This window comes from Oncorhynchus mykiss, chromosome 8 (assembly GCF_013265735.2).
Source record: "Oncorhynchus mykiss isolate Arlee chromosome 8, USDA_OmykA_1.1, whole genome shotgun sequence".
In the NCBI taxonomy this organism is placed as follows: Eukaryota; Metazoa; Chordata; class Actinopteri; order Salmoniformes; family Salmonidae; genus Oncorhynchus; species Oncorhynchus mykiss.
The window spans coordinates 85689127-85715991 of record NC_048572.1 but is presented as its reverse complement, the minus strand read 5'-3'; the positions used below and the strand labels follow the sequence as shown (position 1 = coordinate 85715991).

The 26865-nt window shown below is 43.0% G+C and overlaps 2 protein-coding genes across 2 annotated transcripts; both read right to left on the bottom strand.

Annotated features, from left to right (window-relative positions):
- Nucleotides 1-2785: 2785 nt before the first annotated feature.
- On the bottom strand, nucleotides 2786-6338 carry LOC118965641 (vegetative cell wall protein gp1-like). Its single transcript, XM_036986893.1, has 3 exons — nucleotides 6310-6338; nucleotides 3086-4218; nucleotides 2786-2964 (listed from the first exon to the last, which is right to left on the bottom strand). The coding sequence occupies exons 1-3, from the start codon at nucleotides 6336-6338 to the stop codon at nucleotides 2786-2788; spliced, it is 1341 nt and encodes a 446-aa protein (XP_036842788.1).
- Nucleotides 6339-7221: 883 nt separating this feature from the next.
- Nucleotides 7222-25472, bottom strand: LOC110530827 (myosin heavy chain, fast skeletal muscle). Its single transcript, XM_021614110.2, has 41 exons — nucleotides 25398-25472; nucleotides 24879-24924; nucleotides 24518-24745; nucleotides 24013-24159; nucleotides 23692-23848; nucleotides 23421-23448; nucleotides 22026-22134; nucleotides 21814-21906; nucleotides 21608-21668; nucleotides 21411-21509; nucleotides 20349-20452; nucleotides 19840-19978; nucleotides 19472-19590; nucleotides 19150-19299; nucleotides 18886-19056; nucleotides 18381-18684; nucleotides 17837-17901; nucleotides 17655-17742; nucleotides 17426-17543; nucleotides 17090-17213; nucleotides 16515-16651; nucleotides 15979-16234; nucleotides 15516-15758; nucleotides 15010-15186; nucleotides 14770-14915; nucleotides 14504-14594; nucleotides 13845-14234; nucleotides 13596-13722; nucleotides 13267-13385; nucleotides 12927-13123; nucleotides 12647-12830; nucleotides 12347-12512; nucleotides 11570-11694; nucleotides 11090-11398; nucleotides 10664-10867; nucleotides 10425-10550; nucleotides 10113-10283; nucleotides 9738-9842; nucleotides 9439-9534; nucleotides 7635-7766; nucleotides 7222-7361 (listed from the first exon to the last, which is right to left on the bottom strand). Exons 3-41 carry the CDS (start codon nucleotides 24731-24733, stop codon nucleotides 7341-7343), a joined length of 5814 nt encoding a protein of 1937 aa, XP_021469785.2. The 5' UTR covers nucleotides 24734-24745; nucleotides 24879-24924; nucleotides 25398-25472; the 3' UTR covers nucleotides 7222-7340.
- Between the last annotated feature and the right edge of the window lie 1393 nt (nucleotides 25473-26865).

Sequence of the window (26865 nt, the reverse complement as noted above, 5' to 3'; positions counted from 1 at the left end):
GACTACATGGAACTCTATTCCACATCAGTAGAATCAGATTTTAAAAAAGCAGGTAAAAATACACCTTATGGAACAATGGGGACTGTGAAGAGACGCACACAAAGGTACATACACACGCATATGCACACAATTGCTAGCACTCTACACACACCTACATTGTAATAGTGTTGTACTGTGGTGTTAGAAATGTTGTATTGTAGAAATGTAGTGGTGTAATAATGTTATATGATGTACTGTTTTATCTTTTGTGTTATATGTAATGTAAGTGCCTTAATGTGTTTGGACCCCAGAATGAGTAGCTGCTGCCTTGGCAGGAATAAATGGGGATCCATAATAAACCCCAGGAAGAGTAGCTGCTGCCTTGGCAGGAACTAATGAGGATCCATAATAAACACCAGGAAGAGTAGCTGCTGCCTTGGCAGGAACTAATGGGGATCCATAATAAACCCCAGGAAGAGTAGCTGCTGCCTTGGCTGGAAAGGAAAGAATGAATGGGGCCACGTATCGTGAGATTTTGAGTGAAAACCTCCTTCCATCAGCAAGGGCATTGAATGGCTGGGTCTTTCAGCATGACAATGATCCCAAACACACCGCCCGGGCAACGAAGGAGTGGCTTCGTAAGAAGCATTTCAAGGTCCTGGAGTGGCCTAGCCAGTCTCCAGATCTCAACCACATAGAAAATCTTTGTAGGGAGTTGAAAGTCCGTGTTTCCCAGCAACAGCCCCAAAACATCACTGCTCTAGAGGAGATCTGCATGGAGGAATGGGCCAAAAAACCAGCAACAGTGTGTGAAAACCTTGTGAAGACTTACAGAAAACGTTTGACCTCAGTCATTGCCAACAAAGGGTATATAACAAAGTATTGAGATAAACTTTGTTATTGACCAAATACTTATTTTCCACCATCATTTGCAAAATAAATTCATAAAAAATCCTAACATGTGATTTTCTGGATTTTTTTCTTCTAATTTTGTCTGTCATAGTTGAAGTGTACCTATGATGAAAATTACAGGCCTCTCTCATCTATTTAAGTGGGAGAACTTGCACAATTGGTGGCTGACTAAATACTTTTTTGCCCCACTGTATATTCTGAAGTAAAATCATAATGATCATACTTTACAAACATACCATTTTTGTTCTGCAGGTCTCAAAATATGTAAATAGTACACAAAGCAGTTTAAAATGTATAGGTTTACCAAACTGTTAAGTGATTATCAATTAAGATAAGTATAATTAAGTAATAGTAAAAATGTATTTTAACAAATCAGATGACAATCACATCAAAAGTAAAGTGAACATTGCATTGTGAAAAGCAAGTGCTGTACATGAACATGTATTGCAGTGTGAAACATGTATTTCTAGATTAAACACCGATTAAGTATGGTGAAAAGGTGACTGTGTGATTATGTGTGAGTCAATTGAAAATGTGCTTAGAGTTTTGAAACAACAGCCTTTTTTGATGATCTGTTTTGAGTTTTGTACTAAGAGTTGTGAAAATATACCACAGACTTGAAAAAAACGGTCACTTTAAATATCAACCACTCTACAACGCAGGTCTTCTGCTCTACGGATTGAATCGAGCCCTTAGTCTGTGCTCGCAGAGAAGTTTTATCACCACAGACAAGAGTTTGCCTGAGACACCCCAACCCCTTGGCTCTCGTCAGCATTTTTTTTTTTTTAACATGATTCAATCCATTAAAATGTCACAGGTATGTAAAAATCTAAATCTGGATGTGAAATGTCACATGCTGTGGCATGGATCCACAAAACAACTGAGCTGGTTGTTTTTTACCCCCTGACAGTGACCTTCTCCGCAGCCAATGGCCATGTTCTGAAACTGAGTGTCAGAAATACATGCAGCCTAAAGTTGTTTAGGATTGTTCTGTGACCCTCCGTCATAGAGATGGTATCAAACCACAGCTGCTGAGCTGTTCTTCAAACTCCATTTTGATCCCATACAGTCGATGGCAGAGATACAGGAAGTACACCAAAGCAAAAGATCATTTACAAGCGCAATATGGCGCAGAAATACATCCAGCTTCCACAGCAATTTATATCGAAAGTCATTTGGCGTTGCTTTATTGTCATTTGAGCCGTGCACCAGAAGATATGACCATATACAAAGCAGACTTATACTTGACATGGCCATTATACAGACCAGTCAAATACATGCTTCTTTTTGGACAGATTTATTTTTAGATGCTCAAATGTCAAGACAAGACAGATTGTAGGAAGACACAGTCAAGGACAAGAAAAGTAAAGTCCATAACTAAGAACATCAATAAAACTGGGAATCCCACACCCTCCTTTCAGCTGCAGCTGTTGGAACAAAAGCGTCTGGTGGGAGCAGGGGGACTCATCCTAGCCAAGATTTTGGAAGAGCCAAGACAAGTGGCAGCCCAATCCACTAGATGGCCCAACCAATGATCAATGTTAAGAGGTGTAACACATCACATCCAGTTACACTATTGAAAGACATTTAAATCATGGGGGAAATGTTGAATAGAAAGTGTTAACAATGACTCAATAACCCATGCCTTCTGGGAATGTTATACAGTCTAAAAGTTACAAGTGGTGTTATAGAAAGCTGGTTGTCAGAAGTATTACAATGTAAACATACTTTGAATCTGTGTCTGCATATTTCAAGACATGTCATATGAGGTGCAGTGAGAAACCTGATGGGTTGGAAGATACTTTTCTCATCAATCATCTTGAAAAAACATATACTTAACTGGAAATCTACCAATTCTCCATCGTTAACATGGAAAGGTCAAACTCTTTATTATCTAAATTTTGAAAGTGCGCTGGAGGTGGGATGGGGGCGCTGGAGATGGGATGGGGGCGCTGGTGATGGGATGGGGAACTGGAGATGGGATGGGGGCGCTGGAGATGTGGATGGGGGCGCTGAAGATGTGGATAGGGCTGCTGGAGATGGGATGGGGCTGCTGGAGATGGGATGGGGGAGCTGGAGATGGGATGGGGGAACTGGAGATAGGATGGGGGAGCTGGAGATGGGATGGGGGAACTGGAGATAGGATTGGGGTGGTGGAGATGGGATGGGGGAACTGGAGATGGGATGGGGGAACTGGAGATGGGATGGGGGAGCTGGAGATGGGATGGGGGTGGTGGAGATGTGGATGGGGCGGTGGAGATGTGGATGGGGGCGCTGGAGATGGGATGGAGGCGCTGGAGATGGGATGGGGGAACTGGAGATGGGATGGGGGAACTGGAGATGGGATGGGGGAACTGGAGATAGGATGGGGGGGCTGGAGATGGGATGGGGTTTCTGGAGATGGAAGGGGGAACTGGAGATGGGATGGGGGTGGTGGAGATGTGGATGGGGGCGCTGGAGATGGGATGGGGGAACTGGAGATGGGATGGGGGTGGTGGAGATGGGATGGGATGGGGTTTCTGGAGATGGGATGGGGCTGCTGGAGATGGGATGGGGGCGCTGGAGATGGGATGGGGGAACTGGAGATGGGATGGGGGCGCTGGAGATGGGATGGGGGCACTGGAGATGGGATGGGGGCGCTGGAGATGGGATGGGGGAACTGGAGATAGGATGGGGGAACTGGAGATATGATGGGGGTGGTGGAGATGGGATGGGGCTGCTAGAGATGGGATGGTGAAGATGGGATGGGATGGGGGAACTGGAGATGGGATGGGGGCACTGGAGATGGGATGGGGGAACTGGAGATGGGATGGGGGCGCTGGAGATGGGATGGGGGAACTGGAGATAGGATGGGGGAACTGGAGATATGATGGGGGTGGTGGAGATGGGATAGGGCTGCTAGAGATGGGATGGTGGAGATGGGATGGGGGAGCTGGAGATGGGATGGGGGAACTGGAGATAGGATGGGGGAGCTGGAGATGGGATGGGGGAACTGGAGATGGGATGGAGGCGCTGGAGATGGGATGGGGGAACTGGAGATGGGGGCGCTGGAGATGGGATGGGGCTGCTGGAGATGGGATGGGGGCGCTGGAGATGGGATGGGGGCGCTGGAGATGGGATGGGGGAACTGGAGATGGGATGGGGGCACTGGAGATGGGATGGGAGAACTGGAGATGGGATGGGGGAACTGGAGATGGGATGGGGGAGCTGGAGATGGGATTGAGGGGCTGGAGATGGGATGGGGGAACTGGAGATGGGATGAGGGCGCTGGAGATGGGATGGGGGAACTGGAGATAGGAGGGGGGTGGTGGAGATGGGATGGGGGAACTGGAGATGGGATGGGGGAACTGGAGATAGGATTGTTAATTAGGGCGTGGCCCACACTGCCTTGTTGTGTAATTCAAGGGGTCCATCTCTTTACTCAGTGCTGGTCGGCGTGCCTTAGGAGCAGTGGTGGATTTAGGTATAGGCGACATGGGCAGCCGCCCTCCGACGAGGTCAATTAACCGCGTCGGAGTGGGCGCCCTGATTCTAGTCTGTGAGGGGGTCGGGGGTAGGTTGACCTCAGGTCTCACAACTGGAAGCCCGAGGTAGTGGGAGCAGGGGAATCTATCAAATATCACACCTCTAACTTTGTACAGTACTAATGAATTAGTAAAATCAGTCACACTACGAAATGCTACCAAATGAACCACAATTCATTCATAATACTGTGAATAAATAGTTTCAGACATATTGTTGCATTTTTTTTCTGGTTTGTTTGTAATCAGTAAGAATAATATAAAACCAGTCTTCACACTGCCAAGGTGAATTGGTTTAGTCTTGACTCTTGGGTGACAGTGTTGGGGGATGGGTAATGTATTGATGCTCGAGTGCCAAATCAACACAAACGTGTTTATTTTTTGTCTTTGATATTAATGAATCTTAGTTTTGTATGTTTATATAGTTTCAAAAGTTTGGATTATTTATGTGTTGTTCCAAATGTCTGAATACAAATGACAGTTAGTGCAGAATGGTGTGTGTTTTTGTATGTTGGGGTGTGCCAAGGGGGGGGGGGGGGGGGGGGGTTCACCCAGGGAGCCAAACAAACTACAACCCAGGGAGCCAAACAAACTACAACCACCACTGCTTAGAACCCCTGGTTCGGTGATGGTGGTTTTAACTGTATGATCATCGGTTTTCTTTCTCCACTGTTTTAATCCAAACTGTAGTTCCTCAACATAAAATGACAACTCTTAATAACTACAATGGACTCTGTTGCATTACTTAGGATTGCATCCACAGAGTCTGACATGGAACCAACCAATACTACCTGATGACTGATAACAAAAGAGGGCTATATAAAGGGTAGGTAATCAAGGAAGTAATGAAGTCCAGGTGTGACTGATGATGAGCTGCAGGTGTGCATATTGATGGTTGCCAGGTATGTGTAAAGATGGGTTGCCAGGACCGTAGAGGGAGTGACAGTACCGGCCAGGAGGACGGCCCTGAGTGATTCCACCAAGTATTATCCCTGGGTTGTGAAGACAAACACAATCAAGACGTCTTCATTTCTTATTTTGTCTTCATTTGGAAATGTTTCGTTCACTTAGAAAATATGGAGGAGGTTGTGTAGATCAGTAGGAATTATTAGTTTTTAAATTAATTTAATCATTTTTATATTTAATTAAGGCAGCTTTATTTAAACTGTGCTGTGTGCACATTTTGGCGTGTTCATCTCTTCTTTGACTGCAAGACTTTTTGGGGAAGTACCGCAGCTCACATATAGCTTCATCTACATTTGTTTAGCTTGGTTTAGGGACATTGACCTCCATATTGAGTCTTGTCTATCTGAATGTTTGACACACGTTTCTCTTTCCTCCTCCCACTGTTTCTGTTTTGAGGAGCAGCGGTTGAACCCTGAAGTGGACGTACCTTTTGTTCTTCTACATCGACCCCGAGTTTGACAAGCCAAGGAAGGACAGTGTCCCTTTCCAGAAGTGTATATCTGCCCAAACTCTATTGGAAATGCAAATTGATTAATGATAAATCATTATCATGTTTGTAATTTCTTTTACCATTTGTGGGCATTATCTCGGTTAACCCAGAACTAAAATCTCACATAATTTGGTCAGATGTTCATTAGCCATTTATTCAGTGGTATAAAGTAACTAAATAAACATGTTTTTTTTTTGGGGGGGGGGGGGGGGTGGTATCTGTTCTTTACTTGTTTGTAAATGATGCCTGAGTGTTGGAATGTGACCGTGGCTATCGGTAAATGAAACTGAAAAAAACAAGAAAAATGTACCGTCTGGTTAGCGTTATATAAGGAATTTGAAATGATTTATTATATTGAAAACCAGAGAAGTTGACTTTTACTGAAGTTGTAATTTACTGGGCGACTTTTATTTGAGTCATTTTTTATGAAGTGTGGTGTACCGCAATTTAGCCACCCATTGGAGACTCATCGAGGCCTCGTGACAGAAGGAGTCGACAGCACGCGGCGATGTCTCCCTCTGCTGAACGTGCCAGGTCTCGACGGGCTCTCCGGAGAGGAATAATTGAGGATGATTATGGTTGGTGAGTAATCAAGGGGCTAATCGCTCACCAGCTGGACGAGTCCCATAAAGCTGCCAGCACATGGGGGTGGTAACTAGGGAAGAGAGGTTACTCCTGTATAGTTGTGGACAGTACCAGAGATAACGGAGGGAGTTGGGTTTTGTTCTCCACTGGAGACAGCAGGAGCCCAGAGAACAGTTTCCCAGAGAAGTCCTTTTTGTTTCTTATTTAAATAAACACCCTTGAAACGGAGCAATTCTGTCTGTATCTGATATGTGTAAACGTCTCGACCAAAACCCCCTGGTCTTCCACAGAAGGTATCTTCATTTTTTTTGTCAAGTAAGACAATTGGGTTATTGTTCCACCACCACATTTACAGCATGTTTACGTAGTCTGATCACCAGAGATGATATGTAATCCAGTCTGTTTCCTGAGAACTTTGTTCTGAGAATTTCACCTTAATCTTCAGTGTTCCCTTTCAGTTGCTACCACGGTTATGCGTAAACTTCTCTCTTTATTTATTTTATGAAATGTTCCAATTTGGGTCTTTCCATATACTGTAGGTCAATATATCCCCTCCAAGTTTAAAGGGTTAATTTTAGATTTTAGGCATCCATAGCTCAGTCTATGCATTTCAGATTGGTTGCATTTCTCCAGCCCCATCACTCATCTGTTTACCAAAATATGTGACATTTGTTGTTGGAATCCCAGAATACAATATGGTACAAATTACAATATTGTCATGGTATGAACAAACTGTTTGCTGAGTAATAAGTCCAACGTCACAAGGGGTATGTAGGCCTACATGTTTTTAATCAACAATCATTTTCACCATGAAAATCATATTTTATGCAACACAGGAAAATGATATAAGACTTCGGTCTTGTTTATTCAGCAACTTCTTCTCTTGTTTATTCAGCAACTTCTTTGCCCTGTCAAAAACAAAACAACGAAAATGACAAATCTGTATTCATGAGTGTGTTTACACTTGGAAAGAGTATAATGGATCCAGCATTTAAGGCTCAGCCTTAATCTAGTTTATTTTTTTGCGCTACATGAAATGTGCTTATTAGCAGTCTGAAATACCTACATGATAGTGAGTGTTAAAGGTCAATATTGATTTCTGTGAAGACTGAATCATAGGTGGTGTTGATGTGGTCATATCTGAGCATGAGTCAGATGTAGAATTAGTAGCAGCTCTGTACCTTTCCAGTGCTGCGAGATTTGGCTCTGAGCTTGTTGACTTGAGTCTCAGCGATGTCAGCACGCTCCTCAGCCTCCTCCAGTTCATGCTGAACCTTCCGGAACTTAGACATGTGGCCGTTGGCTTGTTCCTCCTGTGTGAGGAACAGAGAGGGAGAGCACAACATCAGCATTCAAAGTTTGAAGCTTCAGGTAGCAAATTAATATTACTGTTTTATGAGTATTTTAAGTTTTTATTTTTATATGACAGATTTAGGATTACAAAGTATGTAGGGAGATATATGATACAGTAGAGAAAGTGATTGGTGGGATGGGGGATCAAACCACTCCCTCCAGGGACGGAAAGTGCCTAACCTTTGTTTACGTCACATTTTATAGTCTTACAAATTAGGATTTAAATGGATTGAAGTGTTATTTTTTTTGTCAACGATCTACACAAACTGCTCTGGAATGACAAACTGGATTCCAAAACATTTAAAAAAGAATGAAAAATAGAACAATGTCTTTGTCTATGGTGATTGCATGACTGTGTGCTCGATTTTATACACCTGTCAGCCACGGATGTGGCTGAAATATTTGAAAGGGTGTCCACATACTTTTGCATGTGTGTACATGTATATATATATATATATAAAAAAAATACAATAATAATAAATATATATATATATATATATATATACATATATGTAGCCCCCGAGTCAATATAAATCTTTTTGGGTCAGTCTGAGAGCTTAACAAACCTGGACCATTCAATATTAGCCCATTATTACTTTCAAAATTCTTCATGCACTGTCGATTTGGATGATAATCACTGCTATATAGACATATTTAAGTCTCACCATAGACTTTCAAGCAGATTTAAGTCAAAACTGTAACTTGGCCAATCAGGAACATTCCTTGTCTCCCTGGTAAGCAAATCCAGTGTAGACTTGGCCTTGTGTTATGGGTTATTGTCTTGCTGAAAGGTGAATTCATCTCCTAGTGTCTGGTGAGAAGCAGACTGAACCAAGTTTTTCCTCTAGGATTTTGTCTTTGTTGAGCTCATGCTGTTTTTTTTGTACTGAAAAACTCCCCAGTACTTGCCAATGACAAGCATACCCATAACAGGATGCAGCCATCACCATGCTTGAAAATACTATGCTTTTTTTGCGGTATTACTTTAGTGCCTTCCCGAGGGGCAAAAAAATGGTTGAATCAACGTTGTTTATGCAACCAAAAAAAAAGTGATGTTGACTCAACATGGAAACTGATTTGATTTGCAACAAGTAATCAACCTAAAGGCTTTTTGTCTTTTTTTTTCAACCAAGAATTTACCTCAATTCATAGAAGTGGTGACATTTGTTGTTGATTTCACGTTGAATTCAGTTAGTTGACAACTCAACCAAATTCAAAAACTAGACCAAGAAATGTCTGTGCCCTGTGGGTTGTTGCAAAAATACTGGACAGGCTTCCTTTAAACTCTGTCATTTAGGTTAGTAAAGTAACTACAATGTTCCTGATCCTTCCTCAGTTTTCTCCTATCACAGCCATTGCCTTCAGGATAAAATGACTGATCGGTTTCCTTCCTCCCCGGCTACTCTGTTAGGAATGTCTGTATCTTCGTAGTGACTGGGTATATCGATACAACATTGAAAGCCTTATTAAAAACTTCACCATGCTCGAAAGGATACTCAGCGTCAGCTTTCTTCATTTTGCCAGTCAGTGCCCTTCTTTGCGAGGCATTTGAAAAGTGTAAACTAAAATGTTGTAATGTCTCCTAGGGAAGAAATATGTTTTCAGAGTATTTGACTAATGAAGGGTGCTCACCGCTTCCTCAGCCTGTCTCTTGTAGGCCTTCACTTTCATCTGCAGCTTATCTACCAGGTCCTGAAGTCTGCCAACGTTCTTCTTGTCCTCCTCAGTCTGTGGGAGAAGATCAAAGAATCAAAGCCCAATAGTTTTATACACAAACCTGTCTGTGTTTGTGTCTACCCACTGGGCAAAGGCATCAAATCAACATTTATTTCACATTGGTTCAACGCATTTGCAATGAATTGATGTGGAAACGATGTTGATTTAACCAGTGTGCTCAGTGGGAAGTGTTTGAAGAAGGTGCTTTCTCTTACCTGGTAAGTGAGCTCCTTGACTCTGCGCTCATACTTGCGGACTCCCTTGACTGCGTCTGCACCTCTTCTCTGCTCAGCCTCCACCTCAGTCTCGAGCTCACGAACCTTGTTTGGAAGAAATTAATGAAGGCATTTGTTTGAGGGGGTGAAATCAGACGTAACAAATCTTTGTAAAACAGAGGTATATTGTTCTACTCAGTCAAGGAGGCAAAATTGTTGTCTAATTGAAGGGTCTGTAATGATAACAGCTGTTCATTATCTAGGTGGGTTATTGAGAGAAAAAAGTCATTACACAATGGTCCTGAGTATGTTATCAAATACATTTCCAGAAATCAGTCTTTCAATATGTCCTAATCCACCCTGCTGTTAACTCACCCTGGACTCCAGTTTCTGGAGCTGCTTCTTGCCTCCCTTCATGGCCAGATTCTCAGCCTCATCCAGTCGGTGCTGCAGGTCCTTGACTGTGATCTCCAGGTTCTTCTTCATCCTCTCCAGGTGAGAGCTGGTGTCCTGCTCCTTCTTCAGCTCCTCAGCCATCATGGCCGCCTGGAATGGTAGTTTGTTTAATTTATGCACCAATTGGCACCAATCATAACGTCCCTCTGAGATCTTTGTTGTGGTAAACCAGCCCAGCAACCATTGGTGACAAATCAAGTGGATGTAATTCAATAGATCATAAGGACTCACGTCAGTGATTGCCTTCTTGGCCTTCTCCTCTGCGTTCCTGGCCTCCTGGACGATGTCGTCCACCTCTCCCTGCACCTGCACCAGGTCAGTCTCCAGCTTCTTCTTGGTGTTCAGAAGGCTGGTGTTCTGGAAGATGAAACAAGACCATGTGTTTGAATCTCAAGAGAACTTACAAGTAAGTCACAAAGCAGGAAAGGTATGCTTGGTTGAGTTGAATGAGAAATGGCTTAGAGCCGCACCTGGGAGTGCAGGAGTCCAACGCGCTCGCTGGCATCTACCAGCTCAGTCTCAGCCACTTTGCGGCCTCTCTCAGTCTGCTCCAGAGCAACTCTCAGCTCCTCAATTTCAGCCACCATCAGACCGTTCCTGCGCTCCACCATGGCTACCTGCTCCTTCATGTCCTCTGAGGCACGGACAGCGTCATCAAGGTGCAATTGGGCATCCTGGGGTTCAAAATGACATAGGTTCATTAGGACTTGTGGAAGTAGAGGCGATAGGATTGGTGATAGAACTGTTCATTGGTAAGAATTTCCCCTATATCCCTACCTTTCTACAGTATATTAGTCAACACTATTCAATTCCTCTGTTCTATTCTTTTCTACAGATTCACAAACAAATCCCACCCCATGTTCAGATGTTTGAGCCTGATATCCCGGTCCCTTTACCTTGAGCAGTCCCTGGACGTTCCTCAGCTGTTTCTGGGCCTCAGCGGCCTGCCTGTTGGAGTGGCTCAGCTGGACCTCCATCTCGTTCAGGTCTCCCTCCATCTTCTTCTTCACCCTCAGGGCGTCATTCCTGCTCCTGACCTCAGAGTCCAGGGTGCTCTGCATGGAGTCAATCATCCTCTGGCTGTTCCTCTTGATCTGCTCCATCTCCTCGTCCTTCTCAGCCAGCTTCCTGTCCACCTCACCCTTGATTTGGTTCAGCTCCAGCTGCACACGCAGAATCTTGGATTCCTCGTGCTCCAGTGTTGCCTGGACAAGGAGAAGCAGTCGGGTAAATTGTGTTCAACGCATTTGGATGTGAATAACACAAGGAATTAAATATATATAACTACAATAAACACAAATACAGGGAGCATTGAACTGTAGCTGGCACTGGCTATTGTTACACTGCTTTTCCCATCAAACAGCTGCAGTTAGTACCTCAGCCTCCTCCAGAGCGGTCTGGATCTCAGACTTCTCTGTCTCCACGGTCTTCTTGGCCTTCTCCAACTCATGGATGCTCTTGCTCGTCTCTCCGATCTGCTCAGTCAGGTCAGAGATCTCCTCTGCACACACAAACACAGGAGCAGTTCAGACTTGGGAGATTTTCAGTGGATATCTCCAATGCGCTGAAGTTGACATTGAGGGTGCGTTCGTAAATTCACTCTGGCTACCTACTCCAATTTCAGAGCACTCTCGTCTGCGTGTGCCAGGGCACAGAATAATTTTTGAATTTATGAATGCTCAACACCCTTTGAATATGGTCGATGTCAGTAAACGTCGGCAATAAAGCATATTTAAATAGTTGCCAACAGCACAGATACAGTCACCAATGCTCTGGATAACATGAAAACAGCCTAACCAGCTCTGCTAGGGTGAGTAACATGGTCAGAGTGAGGTCTTCTCTCATTTGTGTCTGGAAGTAGCTAGCCAACGTTAGCCAGTTAGCTTGGGTGCTTGACTGCTGTTGTGAGGTCAGAACGCTCGGATTAAACCTACTCGTAGGCCAGTGTCCAATTTCCAAACGGACAATCTGACAACGCTCTGAATTTACGAACGCCCAGAGCTCACTCTGGCACTCCAGATGGAATTTACGATTACAAGTTAAGTTTTTATTTTATTTCATACCTTTCTAAAATGGTGTAATATAAATTGTGATGGTTACAGTTTCCCCATTTTCAAAACCCTAGTCAAACGTGAGCCAAGTCAAATGCTCACGTTGCAGGTTCTTGTTCTCTCTCTTCAGAGTCTCCAGATGATCCAGAGCCTCCTCGTAGGAGTTCTTCAACTTGAAGAGTTCAGTGCTCATAGAGCGAGCCTCCTTCTGAGCTCCTTCCAGCTCAGCCTGACCCTCCTCATACTTCTGCTTCCACTCTGCCAGGACCTAGGGCGAATCCATGGGATTTTCATTTCAAGCAATTGATGAAGAGTTTTAAATCAGAAAAATGCTACAATTATGCCACAATTGATCATATAGCAGACAGATGTCAACCTAGTGTGAGGTTTATTTATTTTCACCTTGTCAAAGTTACGCTGCTTCTTGTCTAGGTTGGCGGCCATGGCGTTGGCTCTCTCAACGTCAATCATGAGGTCCTCCACCTCTCCCTGCAGCCTCTGCTTGGTCTTCTCCAGGGAGGAGCACTTGGAGTTGGTCGCCTCAATGGTCTCCTCAGCGTCCTGCAGACGCTGGGCCAGCTTCTTCCTGTTTGACGACAGAGGGTGTAGGAATGTTACTATACATATGGAACCTCACCATCCACACCCTATATTTGAGTTGTTGCTGTTGCATGTGACTCACTTGGCCTCCTCCAGCTCCTCTGTGCGCTGGATGGCATCAGTTTCATACTTAGTCCTCCACTGAGCCACCTCACTGTTGGCCTTGGACATGCCACGCTGCAGCTCTGCCTTGGCCTCCTGCTCCTCCTCAAACTGCTCTCTCAGGAGGTCACAGTCATGGCGGGCAGACTGGACACCGTGGGCCAGGGCGTTTTTAGCCTGTGATAGAGAATGACAAAGATATATTAGAGAGATAGTACAGCAAATGACAGTAGAAGTCTCTGAGGGTGGCGTAGGCACCATCTATATGACGATATGGCTGTTAACTCTGTGATCGGTAGTGTCCATTTTATGTCCCTTACCTTGACCTCCTCCTCAATCTGCCTCTTCAGCTCCTCCACCTGCTGGGTGAAGGCCTGTTTTCCTCTGGTCAGCTGAGACACCAGGGCTTCCTTCTCCTCCAGCTGGCGTCCAAACTCACCTGCAGGGATAGAGGGATACCATTATTAATGGGGTCTCTGACCTCCTAAGATTGAAAATGTATTTTTAGGTATCGTAGGGCATTGTGATGTGGTGAATAGTACGCTAGAAACTATTGTGGACTGGACTATCAGGATATATTCTACAATACATGTTATTGTCTTTTACTGAAGGAAACTATTTGCTTGTTGTTCATTGTTGATGATGGTACCATTTTCTGTCAGGAGTCTGGCCCTCTGTCCGCTGATGTCGTTGACCTGGCGAACATTCTCATCATTCTTAGTCTTGAGCTCACTCAGCTGGTCCTCAAGAGTACGGCACATCTTCTCCAGATTGCCCTGTTAGTGAAATATGTTCCATCATTACTTTATATATGGGACTCCTGTCAGCTGCAGTTCGCTTGAATGGTAATGTATTTTGACCCTCCTCAACGCTGCTTCATCAAAATATCACTACTCACCTTAGCCTTGGCGACGGCCTCCATGTTGCTGGAGAGGTCATCAATCTCCATCTTGTACTCGCTCTTCTCCTTCTCTAGCTTCTGCTTGACGCGTTGCAGGTTGTCGATCTGCTCCCCGAGCTCAGCCACACTGTCGGCCTGCTTCTTGCGCAGAGCGGCGGCTGTGGCCTCATGCTGCAAAGTGGACTCTTCAAGATCACGACGCAGCTTCTGGAACTCAGCCTCACGCTTCTTGTTCATATCAATCTGAGCAGCAGTGGCGCCTCCAGCCTCCTCCAGCCTCTCGCTGATCTCCTCAAGTTCCCTGGAGAGATCGGCCCTCTGCTTCTCAACCTTAGCCCTGGCAGCACGCTCAGCCTCAATTTCCTCCTCCAGCTCCTCAATACGGGCCTAGAACAGGGGGCAGGACCAGGAGGAATGAACACTACAATGCAGTTGAAACAATTACATTTGTGCAAACTAAGCCAGTTCCACTAATATATTCCGTATTAACTTGCCCACGCAGGAACCAAAACCACAATGGTAAAAAGCACCATCTTTACAATGGTAAGAAGGACCAGTAAGAAGCACCATCTTCCATCCTACTGAGCCATCAGAAGCCACCAGGAAAAATGTGTGCTGCCAGATTAATTGTTTTCAGCTGAGATCCTGTACTGTACCTGGAGTTCCTTGATCTTCTTCTGCAACTGAGCTCCCAGAGACTGTTCATCCTCAACCTTGCTGAGGAGCTGGCTGGTCTCAAACTCCTTTCTAAGAAACACAAACAGATAGATTGCATTGTTTTGGTTCGATATTGTAAAGAAAGAGTATCATACCATTCAGTTTTCTTTCAAGAATCACATGCAAATGGTAATTTATAATTACAAGAATTAGTCAAGAACAACTGTTGTTTTGATCAATATGGCAGGTAGTACTGTGTGTTTACTTCTTGATTTTCTCATCGGCTTGCTGCTTGTCATTCTCCAGGTCCATTATGGACTCCTGGGCCAGTTTCAGATCTCCCTCCAGCTTTCTTTTGGCTCTCTCAAGGTCCATACGGAGCTTCTTCTCTTGCTCCAGAGAACCCTCAAGCTATAAGATACAAACACATATTGTTCAAATCTTAACAACTGAAGATAATATCATCTCACATATTATCATGGTCAAAATGTCAAACTCCTCTCACGTCGTCCACTTGCTGTTCCAGCTTGGTCTTGGCCTTGGTCAGAGTGTTGACTTTGTCCTCCTCTGCCTGCAGGTCGTCCAGTGTCTGCTGGTGGGCCTCTTGGAGGGCTTTCTTCTCCTTGGTCAGCTTGGCAACACTCTCATCCAAAGACGCCATCTCTTCTGTCAGGTTTTTAACCTGAAAACCGCCAAACAAAATTAGTCTTTAAAGGAGAGATTTAGTTTGATATATATTGCATTCATTTAAATTATATTAGAAATGGGTCACCAAGTACAGTACCATATAGTCAACACTAGATGGAAGTGTACACCATGCCGGTGTACTGAATGGAATTCATAAACGAGGGGGGAACGTGCAATGAGTGTGGGAAGTACTCCGCAACTGAAAATCAACTATTTTTCATTTTTCCTGCACCCACAATACGACTTGAATTCCATTTCTGTTAAGCTATGTTTTCAGTTGATTATTGTTGGGTGGTTAAACTGTCTCTGGTAAAAACACGAGACCTTGTTTTCAGTGGCGTGCTTCTCCTTCTCCACTTTGGCTAGGGTGAGCTCCAGGTCATCAATGTCCTTCTTCAGCTCAGAGCACTCGTCCTCCAGCTTCCTCTTCTTGGCAGTCAACTCAGCATTCATCTCCTCCTCATCCTCCAGCCTCTCAGTCGTCTCTTTGAGTTTGGCCTCCAGCTGGATCTTGCTCTTGATGAGCCCCTCGCACCTTTCCTCAGCATCGTTCAGACTCTCACCTTCCTGGTTTCAGAACAGGAGAACAAACTCAGAGGCCTCACATTGTGTATCAAAATATAGACTTAATTTAATCAGAGATCAGAGCAAATCAATATAAATTCATGAAATATATTTTTAACATGGGCTATAAAAATGTGGGAGTTAGCCACATACTTCACAGTGTGCGTGTGTGTGTATTGATGTGTGTGTCAATATGCCTTTATGAGGGTCGTTGGTCACTCACAGATGCGACTTGGAGAGCCAGGTCTGCCCTCTCCTGCACCAGGGCCACTAACTTCTCCTCCAAATGCTTCTTGGTGGCCAGAGCCTTGGCCAGGTCTGTCTTCATCTTCTCATAGTTCTCCTTCATGTTGGCCAGCTCCTTCTCAGTCTCAGCGCTCTGCAGCAGGGGCTTGATCTTAAAGTACAACTTCATCCATGGCCAGGTTTTCACATTCATGAATGAGCGGATGTTGTACTGGATGGAGAAGATGGACTCTCTGGTCGACAGAAAGGATAGAGTGGCATGCTTATTTAAAAACAAATCTTTATTCAACTAGGCATGTCAGTTAAGAACAATTTCATATTTCCAATGACGGCCTAGGAACAGTGGGTTAACTGCCTTGTTCAGGGGCAGAACGACAGATTTTAACATTATCAGCTCGGGGATTTTATCTTGCTACCTTTCGGTTGCTAGTCCAATGCTCTAACCACTAATAATAATGCATTACATACAGGGGGTTGACAGAACGCTTTGCCAAGATGTCTACTCTTTCTCACCTCCTCTCCATCATCTTGGAGAACTCTCTCCTCATGAGGAATCCACGGCTGAGAGCCTGGACCATGCCGACCAGAGCTGCTAGCTTCTCATCTCTCATCTCCTCCAGGACACCCAGCAGACCGGCTTTGAAGAACACCTGAAACAGGTTAACGTTGTCAATGGAAACACAGTCAGATGGGGACAGATATAAATGGTTGACTCCAAAGAGGGGAACAACACCACTAGACTGAATTGATCAACATAAACATTGCAATTCTTACAGACAAACCATGGGATAGGTTGTACAGTTAGTACAGTTGTAGATTAATAATGTCTACTGATATAAATGCAGCCATACCACTCTAACACAATGCACATGATAATGGGTTGAGTTTATCTGTTCTATACTTGTGACGTTTGAATATGATGGAGAAATAAAAGGTACAATGTTTATCCACCTTTTCCATGAGTTAAATGAAGAAGAGAGAACAATATCATGGATATATCAACTGGAGAGATTTTGAATGGTTGAGGTTTATATTATCATTGTAGTTGTGTTTTGTTGTCAGCCATGGCTGGGTTGTATTTGACTGACCTTGGTGTGTCCAAACTTATAATCCTCGTGATTTACATCAATGGACCCAAGCAGCTTCTCAGAAGCCTTCTTGTTGTCCATGAACTGGCCCTCTGGGATGACACTGGCATTCAGTACTTTATACCTGAATGAGGAGACATTTTTAACATGTGTCAAGTTGTAACAGGTTGGTCAAATTACGTAAAAGGTAAGCCTATGCTGATGCTGGGAAAACACTTGACGTGTGTGTGTGTGTGTGTGTGTGTGTGTGTGTGTGTGTGTGTGTGTGTGTGTGTGTGTGTGTGTGTGTGTGTGTGTGTGCGGTGAGTGTGTGCATTAGTATTTGTCTGAATGTACCTCTGCTTGAAGTCAGCATAGATGATTCTGCTGGGGAAGCCCTTTCTGCAGATCCTGATCCCCTCCAGAACACCATTACACCTGAGCTGGTGGATAACCAGGAAGTTCTCCATCAGACCTGGAAACACAAACCAAGTCTCTTTTAATACTCATAAACAGGTTAAAGATTCAGATGGTTAAGGTTAGTGATATTGTACTGATAAGATGTCCTATTTAACTCAATATACACCTGGAGTCTTTGACTCGTTGGGGATCAGGCAGCGCACAAAGTGAGGATGAGTGCTCCTCAAGTTGGTCATCAGCTTGTGTAAGTTCTCCTGTAAGAGGGGTTACAAACCATTTTCTCAGAAATCATTCATGATTATCATTTCACCTTTTGAACGTCTGAATAGATACATTTCAAAAGCTCACCCTGAACTGGGACGACACAGTCTGCATGGAACCACCCTTCTTCTTGCCTCCTTTCTTGGCTTTATCTATTAAAATGAGGGGAAAGTCGAGAGATAATTAGAAGTACATTTCCTAGAGCAGAATAAAATAGAATAATAATAAGATGTACGATATCTATAGGGGTGGTGTCTTCAGCAAGCACGCTAATTATAAACCAGATCATGTCGGGATATCTTCACACTTATCTCAATGGAATTGGTATCGATGAGATGGTGTAAATGAACACATATTGTAGGAGGAAATTAACCCAGTGAATAATCCTGAGACACTGTAATATGTTCAATGACAAGAACCATTTAAATTGTCACGTGCTTTGTAAACAACAGTTGTAGATCAACAGTGAAATGCTGACTTACCTACAATTTAGAGTGAAATATATAGATGAAAAATAATAACATGTGGAAAAATACACAATGAGTAACAATATCTTGGCTATAGATACACAGGGTACCAGTACGAGTCGATGTACCAGGTCATTGAGGTAGATATGTGATGCTAGTCTTACCCTCAGGTGGGGCAGCAGGGTACAGGGTAGCCAACAGTTTGACTGAGGCCTTCCCGTACATCAGAATAACTGATTCGTTCAGGGGGTCCTTGTTCTTATCCAGCCAGCCAGTGATGTTGTAGTCCACAGTGCCGGCGTAGTGTACCAGAGAGAAGTGGGCCTCTGGCTTGCCTTTGGCAGGCTTGGGCTTCTCAAACGCCTTGGTTTTGCCAAGATGCTGGTCGTTCAACTTGTTCTTGAAGGTAGTGTCTGAAGCCTTGGGGAACATGCACTCCTCTTCAAGGATGGAGAAGATGCCCAATGGCTTGAAGAAAACAGATTTAAGAAACATTTATTCCTTTAGTAAACATACTATTATAGGATTCAATTCTTTTAGGGTCACATGTATGGAGACATATTGAGTTCTCAACCGTCAGATACATTGTACCTCTGTGATAATATATCACACATTACTCTCTATGAGCTTTGCTGTTGTGGTCCAGTATAATCCTCACAGACAGTTTACCTTCTCAATAAGCTCAATGCAGGCAGCCAAGTCCATGCCGAAGTCAATGAATTCCCAGACAATTCCCTCCTTCTTGTACTCCTCTTGCTCCAGGACGAACATGGTGTGGTTGAAAAACTGTTGCAGTTTCTCATTGGTGAAGTTGATGCACAGTTGCTCCATACTGTTGTACTGTTGAAGGAATTTCAAAGGGATCATTTCATCGTGCAAGCCTGTAATCCCTCTCAATCACAACTAATTGTCTTGTTCTGGTCTCGTACTCACATCAAAGATCTCAAACCCGGCAATGTCGAGCACACCGATGTAGAACTGCCTTGGATTCTTGGTGTCCAACATCTCGTTGATACGGATGACCATCCACAAGAACATCCTCTCATAGATGGACTTGGCCAGAGCCATGACTGCATTATAAACCTGCAAAGATAATACCTCAAATGAATACAGGAGATATTGACCATATCTAGCCAGAAGGTGATAAGCGCTTGGAAAAACAACATTAGACCGACTATTGAAAAAAAAGGCAATGTTCTCATCCCCAAAAGAATTACAGTGCTCAGAAAATGGTAGATGCTGTGTTTCACTTTACCTGAGCCACAGTCTGTCCCTTGGTCACATACTCGTTGCCGACCTTCACTCTGGGGTAGCACAGACATTTCAGCAACTCCGCTGAGTTCAGGCCCAGCAGGTAGCCGATTTTATCAGCCACTGGAGAGAGAACCAACATCAACAGACTCAGGCACTCAAGATCGCTTGTTTCTGATGTTACACTGGACAGGTTTTGATTTTCATCCTCATCCTCTTTGTTTCAAATCATTTGTGGAGGTTGGAATTTAGTCTCCATCATGTATCTCCTACCTGACCTTGATGTGGTACTGTCTGTCTTACCGTTTCTATTTCTATGTTGGGGAATGGGACTAACGCTTTACATGTTGTATATCTATGAGTGGGACTCACCCTCTGTGCCGTCTGGCTCGGCCTGCTCCTCACGCTGCTTCTGCTTGAATTTCAAGTTGCCATGGTGCGTTACAGCTCCTGTCAGCTTGTAGATGGCCATCTTCTCATCATTTGTGAAGCCCAGGATCGTAATGGCATCCTGGCATTAGACAGGAAGTACAACAGTGATGAACTCAACAGTAGGCTGCTCTGTTACAGAACACTACAGTTCTGTGCTCACTCCAGAACAAACGGGATGGATAGAATTGACTGGCTTCTATGTTCCACATGATTACTTTTGGCCAACACTATTATGTGGCAGCACAAGAGCAGTTTTACACAGTTCCACAGGACATTTAGTGGCACTCTCTTGTCTTACTTGTACTTAAAGGTGAAGTGTGGAGGCATGACAAGTGGTTTGAGACACATGCCAACTAACACAAAGGTGCCCATCTGTCACCAAGTTGGAATTGCACAATGTTCCTACCCGTTCCATGTCTAGAGTTTGTTTAGCATTTTGTATAACTCACGTCTGTGGCATCCAGCTCTTCCTTGTCGTTGATGCTGGGCACAGCGATATGACCCTGGCTGATCATGGGGAAGTCGTAGGGGTTTGTGGTGAGGAGCGTCATTTCTGTGGACAACGGAGAATGGCTTCTCAGTTAAATCCAGTAGAATTCCCCTGTCCCACCTTTACAGTATCTCACCCTCCTTTACTCAGTAGATGGACTCAAGGATAAACTCAGCAAAAAAATAAATGTCCCATTTTCAGGACCCTGTCTTTCAAAGATAATTCGTAAAAATCCAAATCACTTCACAGATCTTCATTGTAAATGGTTTAAACACTGTTTCCAATGCTTGTTCAATGAACCATAAACAATTAATGAACATGCACCTGTGGAACGGTCATTAAGACACTAACATTTTACAGACGGTAGGCATTAAAGGTCGGAGTTATGAAAACTGGAAAGCTGAACTGAGGGCTTGTAGATCTGTTGTAAGGCAGGTCCTCACCAGACATCACCGGCACAAACCCACCGTCCCTGGACCAGACATGACCGGCAAAAATTGTTCTTCACTGACGAGTCGCGGTTTTGTCTCTCCAGGGGTGATGGTCGGATTTGCGTTTATTGTCGAAGGAATGAGCGTTTACACCGAGGCCTGAGCTTGTTGTCATTGCAGGCAATCTCAATGCTGTGCGTTACAGGGAAGACATCTTCCTCCCTCATGTGGTACCCTTCCCGCAGGCTCATCCTGACATGACCCTCCAACATGACAATGCCACCGGCCATACTGTTCATGCAAATATTTACACATAATAAACGCAGTTGACAGTCAGAGGACGTTTCTTTTTTTTCTGAGTTTATATATAGTATATAATAAATAGCATAAAAAGACTGGACTGAAGCTTCTAGAATATCACAGTCTTTCCCATGAAAGATCTATAAAGACCTGACACATGTCTAGATGCCTTGTTATCTTGGATGTACTCATTGTAATAGTATAAATAGAGAAACTATGATTATTTTATTTTTTAAAGTTCCACAGATGGAGGTGTTAATAATTTCACATCAACCTCTACTTTTCCTTACCAACTAGTTCAGGTTTGTGGCCTGTCATTAACTGGTAGAAGATGTGGTAGCCTCTCTCATCGGGCAGCTGGAAGGCCACTCTGGACTTCTCCAGCAGGTCTGAGAGAGAGAGAGAGAATTACATGTGATGAATGTATCTCCTAAAATATTCTGTGTGAATTATGGAAAGCATTGAGAAACAATCAAATCCAACTCACAGGTCTCAATGTCAGCTTTAGCCAGTTTGCCTGCTTGGAAGTGAATCCTGATGAATTTACCCTGTAGTGGGGGTTAGAAATAGGTATTTGATAGGACCCCTTGACATGTTAGTTTGTTGGACTGTTATAACTAACTATAAGGAACTACTGAAATGTTTTTTTTCCCACATATAATATCACTTCCACAGTATGTCCTTCAAACTTACAAAGCGAGACGAGTTGTCGTTCCTCACTGTCTTGGCATTACCGTAAGACTCCAGCAGAGGGTTAGCTGCAATGATCTGATCCTCAAGAGACCCCTGATTGAGAAAAACACACAAGTTGCTTAGAAACTGGTAAACCCTTTCTTGAAACAAGATTCACCGCTGGGAAAAAATGTTTACACCAAACTGAAATGTGTTAAAAAGGCACAACCTACCTGCATTTTGCTGGGGTCTACTTCCTTCTTGGAACCAGATACCGCAATGGTGGCGAAGTACTGGATGACACGCTTGGTGTTGACAGTCTTTCCTGCACCGGATTCTCCGCTGGTTAATATGACAGAGAAAGAGGTTCTTTAGTCACAGATTGCGTCAGATTGGCTTTCACTAAGAAATAGCATTAAAATATACACTGTTGACCTGTTTTCTAACAGAAGTAAATAATTAACAAATATTCCCACTCATTGATGTATTATTGCACATAGCCTAGTCCAAAACAATCCCAAATACATTAAAGCAGATGTTGTTTTGTTTCTGAGGAGGGGGCCGGAACATAATTGTAAATCATTTGTGCACTGCAAATTGACTGCAAGAAACCCAAACAGATTTAACAAAAACATAATCATTTCAAACCTGGATTACATTGGGATATGATCACATATGTCTCTCTATTTATGTGTGGGAATACTTTGAGAACAGATTTCCTACATTATAATCACTTGGACCTGATTCCCATTTATACATTTTTTACAGTCTTTTATGTCCAACAATGATATCTCAATAAAATATATGTTGAGTGAACAACACAGTACGAACACGTTCTCTTTCCATGACATCGACTGACCAGGTGAATCCAGGTGAAAACTACGCTCCCTTATTAATGTCACCTGTTAAATCAATTTCAATCAGTGTAGATAAAGGTGAGGAGACGGGTTAAAGAAGGATTTTTAAGCCTTGAGACAATTGAGACATGGACTATGTATGTGTGCTATTCAGAGGGTGAATGGGCAAGACAAAAGATTGCAGTGCCTTTGAAACAGGGTATGGTAGTAGGTGCCAGGCGCACCAGTTTGAGTGTGTTAACTACAATGACTATAATCCATTGTGCAGAGAGGGAGAGAAGAGACAGAAGACGTGCGATGGAGAGTGATATAGAGAAGTTGCTTCACAAGGTATCTCTACCTGAAAATATATGATCTAAGTGATGGATAGTTGGTATTCAGCAGTCATAAAAGTATGCCTTATTTACTTTGAAGAACTACTTAAATAGTGATTATGTCAGACAACATAGGCAGCAGCTCTCTAGAAAATAGATTACTTGGAATTAAAACATAAAGTCATCAAATTAAACAAATGCGAGGCCTCCCGGGTGGCGCAGTGGTTAAGGGCGCTGTACTGCAGCGCCAGCTGTGCCACCAGAGACTCTGGGTTCTGCATACAACTTAAATATTTAATTAAAGTAAAGTAATGTGACTAAATGATGAAGCACTAAGGCCAGAGGGGGAATGGTATAATGCATTTAGTTGTGCAATTGACCAGGTATCCCCTTTCCCTAGTTATAAAAAAAAAAAAAACAGACATTTTGGTTAATCGCTCCAGCACAAACAACTTACGTAATCAGGATGGACTGGTTCTCCTTATCTGGAACCAAAAAACGTCATGTTTATTATACTCAAGCAACATTATGGGTATATCATTAATTTCATTTTGGAACATTTTCTATTCGAGGTTAATGAAATCCGATATTCCATGCAAAATGTTCAAACCTACATGAGAAACAGTAGATTTCCTCCCTCCCTCCCTCCACCCACCCATCCCACCCATCCATTCATCCATCCATCCATCCATCCATCCATCCACCCATCCATCCATGAGAGCTCTTACCAATCATCATGAACTGAAAGGCGTTGTCAGAGACGGAGAAGATATGGGGTGGAGCCTCCATCCTCTTCTTCCCTCTGTAGGCGTTGACAACCTCTTCGTCGTACACGGGGAGCCACTTGTAGGGGTTCACCGTGGCACAGAAGAGCCCAGAGTAGGTCTGGATGAAAGGGATTCAATCAAATTGGATAAATGTACTTGTTTTCTTGTTGGTCTACTGCAGTGGTATGTTTTGGTTTATACCTCTCATGTATGTGTAGTCCTGTATGTGTGTATTTCTTATGTTGACGTATGTGTGTGTGTATGTTTATGCAGGTTTCTTACATAGATCATCCATGCTGCATAACGCTCTTTGAGGTTATACAACACAGAGGCTTCATTCAGGTAGGTCATCATGGCCATGTCCTCAATCTTGTCGTACTTAGGGGGGTTCATCTGATAGATGTCTGCTTCTTTGAACTCTTTTCCTTCCTGAAACAGTCAGAAATCTATATTACACACAGATCAAACTGGACATGACTCAATGCGTTTTGCTCATTATTTAGTTAAATCTTTTTTTTAAATGCATACCCCAGTTGAATCCAACTACTCTGTTATCACCCAGTGACACATACATTGATATTCTTGACTACTCAATATAAATAATTCATGCCATTGTTAAAGATTATATTCTGCTTACAAAATAACTAAGACATATTTCTACCTCTATCTTTTTTTCCTGATTTCATATGGCCTTATAGGCATTTTGTTTAAATTCATGTTGATGATTTTTCAAGAAATAGAGTAATTGCACAAACTTGAACTTGAATACTTTTCAGATCAGACTTACCTCCTTACTGCCGTCAGGTTTGGTGACTGTCACAGTACACTTGCCATCGGCCCTGGCAGTGACCAAACCCTTTAGGTACAGCTCCACCTTGTCTGTCACATAGCAGGCGTTCTTTGAATCAAAAGGTGCTGCTTGTGCCTCCATCCTCTCCCTCTCAGGCTTACGAAGGTACAAGGCAGCCTTGCCGTAGATTTGCATCTCCGCGTCCGTACTCATGGTGACGGATTACTAGGAAAGAGATGAAACAAGGAAACTAGAGTGACTCTGTGGTGCTTCCTCCACATTCAGCAGAGTTAGATGAGCGATATCCCTCACAGTATATTTTCATCGTTTTAATATGAAGACTTAAACAATGTCTCACCTTCGTTATCCCCTCCTACAGATGAATTTGTCCCCCTTGGTTGAGCCTGTGAAACATTAGGGTGTTGTGAATTCTGAAGCCTTATAATTTAGTCCCCTGAAAGGCTAGAAGACAATTTGAATGCCAACATTCAACCCAAATCATTACAGCCATGTCCATTTCAACTACAGGTGCAACTGGAAACTTTAATTTTACTGGTGGCAACTTAGATGACTAGACATTCTGTCAAGAATTTAAATAAATACCTCTGAAAACCCAGTTACATTTGAGAGCACCCCCTCAATTTACAAACAAGTGCAGGAGCACCACTTTTGACTGTGAATTAAAGTTATAGATTTTAATGATAACACCTTTAATGTTAAAATAACAATAATAAAAATAGTTTTAATCAATGCCACTTGATTGCATATTGTAAAATCGTATAAGAGAAAATGCAGAACTCAATTCAAATGTTGCATTTAGCTACTACCTCAGATGCTGAGTGATTGTAAAAATCCAAGGAGGTGGAGAAAGTCTTACCACAGAGGAAGAAGGTATCTGACTTATGAATGCTGGGGCCTCAGCCTCCTTATATCTGGTTGAAAGTGCCAACCAAGCAAAAGTTAATTATGGACCACCGTGGTGAAGGAAATGGATTGGATGAGAGACCTCTGTATTTCTGTGTCTCACTATCCCCGCCCACTCCAGGGAGCATCCCACACACTCCCGTTACATGACTTTGTAATATCATATTTGTCTCTCAACGGAATTTCACAGAATATACGTACATTAGATGTATTTTAATAATTAGGACAACGTCATCATTTTTTAAATCACTGATGAATGATCTTGAGACTGATTCCCCTGACCTGTCAATGTTTTTATTTAGCTGTTTTTGATTTTGTTTTACTCTTGTGAATTCTAGGGTTTTTACTAGTTTACTTGTAGTTTTTCATGTTGTTTGGCTGTAATTTTTGTAATGACTTGGTGCTGCCTATCTTGGCCAGGAGGACGCTCTTGAAAAAAAATAGATTTTAAATCTCAATGAGCCCTTCCTGGTTAAATAAAGGTTAAAATAAAAATGACTAGTTTCTTTATCAAATGTATTCCAATATTACAACCACGGCCCCTCAAGTACTGAAATGGAGTCAGTCCATGTTGCCCCAATACCATTAAAATAGATTTCATAAAATAGAATCTGAGAATATTTAGTTACATTTTTGTGGTATTATTCCTTCATCAACAACTTTATGAATATTTTCACAATTCTTTTTGTGTCATTTTGTATTTGGTTTTCAATAATCGCTCAGTAAACTGTTGAATGAAATGTGTATTTATTAATCTAGAATATGATATTTTGAAGATGCTGGAGGCACTTTGATTTGTCTCACATTTCAGTTGTCTAGAACGGTCCAGCAGGTTTCTAGCCACTTGGAGTTTGCTTTAGGGTTACAATTCTTATGGCCAGCACACTATTTCAATGTTCGGTATAGCACTTTCAAATACCACATTGTTTAAACACTGTTTATTTGCCCACAAAGACCTCTTTACAGTCGGGGGTCTTCTCACAATGTACTGAGCACTGTACTGAGATCAGGGCTGGGGTCATTTCAAATCATTTCAAGTCAATTCAGGAAGTGAACTTTTATTTCTCTTCTTTTTTTTTTAAGTCACAGTTTACTTCCTGAATGAACTGATTTTGTATTTGAACCTGATTTCAGTACTAAATTGAAGATTATGATCAGACGATTTAGCTGAAGGCGTTGTGTTAATGCTGGGGTGGAATAAACGTTTGAACACCATGTGGATGGCTGTCCAGAACAGAAGTTGAATACCCCTGATACACTATTAATAACTGGCATTAGTAAACTGGCATAATAAAACTGGCATTGTACATATTTGACGTATTTTGGCAGGGCCGGGAGGATTCGTAATGGAAGTCTTGACCCAATACATTTTAAGGGCGTGACTCAGGGCTCCATTCAATCCGTAGCGTGGAAGATCTGCA